A 5547-nucleotide genomic window follows, 5' to 3' on the forward strand; every position below is an offset into this window, starting at 1 on the left:
TTTGTCCGGTCGGTCAGTGGAGAGTGTTCCACCTTTCTGAACCACCACACCTTGTCATGAGCTCACCCTGTCCAGGGTTAAGAGCTATGAGGTCTTATCCTCATTACCCTTTTGATCTGCTCACCCTGACGTTCAGTGTCAGTGGTTAAGAGCCCATTTGATTACCCTTCGATGGCTTCTTTGTCGAGGTTGATATGACCCCTCTTGACTAAAGCCCTACCCATGTATGTTTGAGCCCATTTGTTGGCGTGTTTACTTTATGCATGTTTGTTTTGTATGGTGTGATCGTCTCCCCATACGATTGCCTGGCTTCGGATAGTCTCTCGTTTTCATGTCAATTAAGGTAGCACTGTTCCTTCGTCTAGGACTTCCTTTTTGCATGAGCATCCCTTTTTGCATGTTTGTGGATCTGAACCTTTAAACCTGCATAACCGGACTACCGACTTTTGAGGATTTCTTCACAGAGAATAGCTCGTGGTTCAGTATATGGCCGGAACCAGTCACATGTCCTTTGCATTGCATAACATCATCTGCATATTTGCATACAACATCTCATGCTTATTCATTTGTAGGGTATTCCCTTTCTCGGTTTGGTTTAGCTGATCTGTGCTTATTATGGAGGCTCCCAGGAAGAGTAATGTGACCTATCATTTCTTCGATACTGAGATCGGCCCATTGTGTCAGATAAAAGCTTTGATTACTCCTGACCATGTGGGTTTATTCCGGGGTACTTATGGCAACATCTTGCCTATGGTTGAAGACTTGGATGCTTCTCAGAGGAGTCTGATACATACTTGCTTGCAGTTTTATGATCCTCAGTTGCGTTGCTTCACTTTTCAGGATTTCCAGTTGGCTCCTTTATTGGAAGAGTATGTTATGATCTTGGGTGTTCCTCTACAGCATTGTGTCCCTTTCAACTCCGATATACCTCCTCCAGAGCATAAGGATATTGCTAAGGCTCTTCATCTGGAAGTGTTTGTTGTGAAGGAAAATCTCTCTTCTAAGGGAGGCCTATCTGGTTTCCATCTGGATTTTGTGATAGACAAAGCCGAAGAGTGTGTTGCTCAAGGAAATTGGGAGGCTGTGTGTGCTCTGTTAGCGTTAAGTGTCTATGGTATTATGCTATTCGTCGATGAACCGAAGTTCGTGAGTATGTGTGCTATTCATATCTTTCTGCTAAAGAACCCGGTTCCCACCCTTCTTGGTGATTTCTATTTTTCGGTGCACAATAAGAATGAGAAGAGACGAGGGAGATTGGTCAGATGTTGCGCTCCATTGTTCCATAAGTGGCTCGTGGGGAACTTGCCAAGTGACGATGCTTTTCTGAATCCGCATCAAGCCAGGAATTGGGCTAGAAGGTTGGTTGTCTTGACTGCTAAAGACATCAGATGGTGTAATCAGAATACCAAGGGTGGCGATTTTGTGGTTAGCTGTGGGAAATACCCTAATGTACCATTGTTGGGTATGAAGGGTTGTATCAACTACAACCCGATTCTTTTGAGAAGACAATTAGGGTATGCCTTGACTCACGCTCCTAAGGATCAAGATATGGTGGAATCTTTCTACTTCCCAGTGCAAGATAATCTAGAATCGGTTAAGCAAGTTGCTGGAGCTTGGAGGTATATTCAGACTAAAGGTGCTACTGTCTATGGAAAATGTAACAACATCTCTTCTTCTCTGTATGATAGTTGGTTGCGAGAAAGAGCTCAAATTACAGTTCTACCTTTCTCTATGGGAGAACCATCTGATCCGGTTATTGTTGAGTCTGTCAGCATGGTTGAGTACAACAGTTTGAAGCAAGAAAAGGGAAAAGCCGATAAGTTGAGTGCGAAGCTGAGTGAAGGCCTCAGGAAAACTTTGTGCGCTAAGAAAGAAGCTGAGAGAGAAGTTCAAAGATTGAATGAGCTGCAAAGACAAAGCAATGAGAGGATTGCTGAAGATGCTGATTATATCCGTAAAGTCTGTTCAGGTGAGGATATACTGAAGAAAGCTTGCAAGGCTGCTCAGGAGCAGTTAGGAAGAGCTAAATATAGGCTTATTGAGCGCCAGCAAAGGTGGGAAAAATTGTCTGATCACCGGAGACAGGTTGAGATAGAAATCAGAGCAGAAAATGAGCGGTTGAAGAGTAGGGAGAACGAGCAGCATGAAGCACTTCGATTGTCTGAACAAGAGATCGTTGAACTAAAGATTCAAGAAGGGGTCAAGAGAACAAAAGAACAAGACAAGTACAGGAAATTGGAAGAAGCGGTCAAAACGAGGAATTTGTTGATTCAAGGCCTTACAGAACACCCTACTGACCCGGTTACAGAGGCGCTTCTTAAGGAAGTTCGAGAAGACTCGTTTGGGCTAGGTGTTTGACTCCTTTTGTTTTTGTAGAGTTCACCATCAGGCTTGTTGATGGGTTCTCATTTCTTTGTTCATCTCTCTCAGAACAACTTGTATTTTGACTATGACACCTTTCGGACGTTTCATTCTCTTTGATTATTTCGTCTGTGACCAAAGCTTCTTATCACCTTTGCTCGATATTGTTATTTGCACGTTCAATTGCATTTGTACACGTTGTTCTGGAAGGTCGAACCGGAATTGAGAAGGGGGGCCTTAAAATTGAATAAGCAGCGCATCACATACAATGCATATTAACCCTTGTTTGTTTTGCAGGTGTCACCACAGTGTCTAATATCCGTTCCCTATTTTAGGCATTATTGGTCCCAAGCGAGTCCACAGGTACCCGACAAAGGAAAATCGTCTGCAACTAGCGATGGACCAGGTATAGAAAGAGCTGGCTGATATGCGTGAAAGGATGGATCAGTTCATGATGTTGATGACTGGTATGGCAGAAGGCCAGGAAAAGCTGAGGGAATTGGTTGAGCAACCAAGGCCCGATCCAGAGGTAGAGATACCAAATGCTGAGGGAAACCCTGGTGACCCTGGGAACACTGATAACCCTGTGAACACTGGTAACGCGGGTAACGCAAATGCTGATGGAAACCCGGGTAATGTTGGCAACACGGGGAATGTTGGAAATGGTATTGGCGGAAGGTACAGTGTGAATCAAGGAATTCGGATTAACGGGCGCCCCGTTACTGAAGATTATCAGTATGATCAATTCTCTTTGCACGACGAAGCCCATGAGACCATTCGCCGTATGGATGAGCTAGCTGAGAAGCTCAAATCTTTGGAGTCTCAAAATTCCTTAGGTTTTGATGTCACAAATCTTGGTCTGGTTTAGGGAGTAAGGATCCCTCACAAGTTCAAACCCCCTACTTTTGAGAAATACAACGGAGCTTCTTGCCCATGCACTCATCTCCAATCTTATTTGGGAAGGTTGGGAGCTCACACGAAAGATGAAAAGCTGTGGATGTACTATTTTGAAGACAGTCTAACTGGAGCTTCTCGTGAATGGTATTCTCATTTGTCTCGTACTACCATCAAGAGCTGGAGAGATTTGGCAGAGGCTTTTGTCAAGCAATATCAATACAACTTGGACTTGGCTCAAAATCGGACCTTGTTGCAAGGAATGTCTCAGACTGCCAAGGAGACCTTTAGAGAATATGCTCAGCGTTGGAGACAAATTGCTGCGTCCGCCCAACCCCCTATGTCTGAAAGGGAGGTGGCGGACATGTTCATGAACACTCTTCAAGGCAATTATATTGAGAGATTGACTGCTTGCCCGTCAATCAGCTTTGCAGAGATAGTAATTGCTGGAGAAAGAATCGAGAGTCTATTGAAGATGGGCCGAATTCAAGACAATAGTGCTTTCAGCTCATCAGGTCCCAAGAAACCGTTTGCTGGTAACGGTCAGTGAAGAAGAGAAGGCGAGACAAGTGTTATGTATGCCGACAGAGGCAGGGGCAGAGGACGCCCTAATTATTATCAAGATTAAGTGGCCGCAGTCACTATTCCAACACCTGCTCCTCAACAGCAACAACAACCACAGTATCATCCGCAACAACAACCCAGGTACAACAATCAACAACAAGGAGGTAATCCGAGTCAGCAGAGACACTATCGACAACGTCCAAGGCAGACGGACCGGGTCATTGAGCCAATCCCAATGCCTTATTCTGTGTTACTTCCTAGGCTGATTGATCTGAATCTGGTTATGTTAAGAACTCTGGCTCCGCCAATCGATCCCAATAATTTGCCTAGGGGTTATGATGTCAACGCCAGATGTGCTTTTCACTCCAACGCACCTGGCCATACTACAGATAATTGCAAGGCTTTCCAGCTAAAGGTACAAGATTTGAGAGATGCCAAGGCTATCAATTTTTCTCCGGTGCCTAATGTTATCCAAAACCCGGTGCCAACCCACGGCGGGCAGAGGATTAATGCTGTTGATAGTGGGGAAACTTTGAATTTGGTTTCTGATGTGACTAAAGTGAAGACTTCGCTATCGGTGGCCAAAGACCGACTCTTGAAAGGACAGATTTTCCCGGGCTGTGGGAAAGAGTGCAGAAATTGTCAAGCTGCCGAGAACGGATGTGATAGTTTGAGAAGGGGTATTCAGCAACTGATAGATGAATGTTGTCTCCAGTTCGATCAGACCCGTCCAGTGAAGAATGATGTGTCGACAGTAACGATTTATTTCACTCCTGAAGAAATATATGTTCCCGAGAGATCCACTCCGACAACAATATATTTCCCGGAAAGTACAGAACCAGCAATGGTGAACATCGAAAGCCCAACACCAGTTACAATTTACTCTGACAGCCCTTAACCGGCTTTGGCTAGTCCGGTCACCATCACGATACCAGGACCTGTTCCGTATGAGAAAGACAGTGTTATCCCGTGGCACTACGGGGCTGATATCTACTTCCAGGAGTGGAAAGTTGACGATGAAGACATTGCATTGGTAGCTCCGCTGTAGACAATGTTGGAGGGGTTGGTGGCTTCACTCGCAGTGGACGCCTATTGGCACCATCAATATTGCGCACGAATACTGAAGCTGAGGCAGCTTCCAAGGTTAAAGGAAAACAGGTAGCCACCGAAGAGGTTACTACTGAGGAAGCTCCTCCTAAGACCGCATTTGAGAAGGAGGTGGATGAGTTTGTGAGGATTATCAAGAAAAGTGACTACAAGGTAGTCGACCAGCTAAATCAGACACCTTCAAAGATCTCCATTCTCTCGCTATTGATGTGCTCTGAGGCGCACAGAGCAGCCTTGTTGAAAGTACTGAATATGGCCTATGTTCCACCAGAGATAACCATTAACCAGCTGGAGTCGGTAGTTTCAAATGTAAACGCTAGCCATGGGCTAGGTTTCACCGACTATGACCTGACATCTGAGGGCAGGAATCACAACAAAGCTTTGCATATCACAATGGAATGCAAAGGGGTGGTGCTTTCCCATGTTTTGGTTGATACAGGCTCTTCTCTGAATGTTCTTCCAATGAAAGCCTTAATGAAGTTGGATTGCGATGGCATCATCCTAAGGCCAAGTAATTTAGTTGTGAGGGATTTTGATGGCACTAAGAGATCTGTCTTAGGCGATGTTGAGTTGCCAATTAAGATTGGACCGCAGGTGTTCAAGAGCACCTTTTATGTGATG

The 5547-nt window shown here is 45.0% G+C and overlaps 1 protein-coding gene across 1 annotated transcript; it reads left to right on the forward strand.

The window, feature by feature from the left end:
* Positions 1-615: 615 nt before the first annotated feature.
* Positions 616-2358, forward strand: LOC127137306 (uncharacterized). The gene has a single exon (XM_051063777.1). It carries the CDS (start codon positions 616-618, stop codon positions 2356-2358), a length of 1743 nt encoding a protein of 580 aa, XP_050919734.1.
* The last annotated feature ends 3189 nt before the right edge of the window (positions 2359-5547 follow it).

Source organism: Lathyrus oleraceus, chromosome 4, assembly GCF_024323335.1.
Source record: "Lathyrus oleraceus cultivar Zhongwan6 chromosome 4, CAAS_Psat_ZW6_1.0, whole genome shotgun sequence".
NCBI classification, from domain to species: domain Eukaryota; kingdom Viridiplantae; phylum Streptophyta; class Magnoliopsida; order Fabales; family Fabaceae; genus Lathyrus; species Lathyrus oleraceus.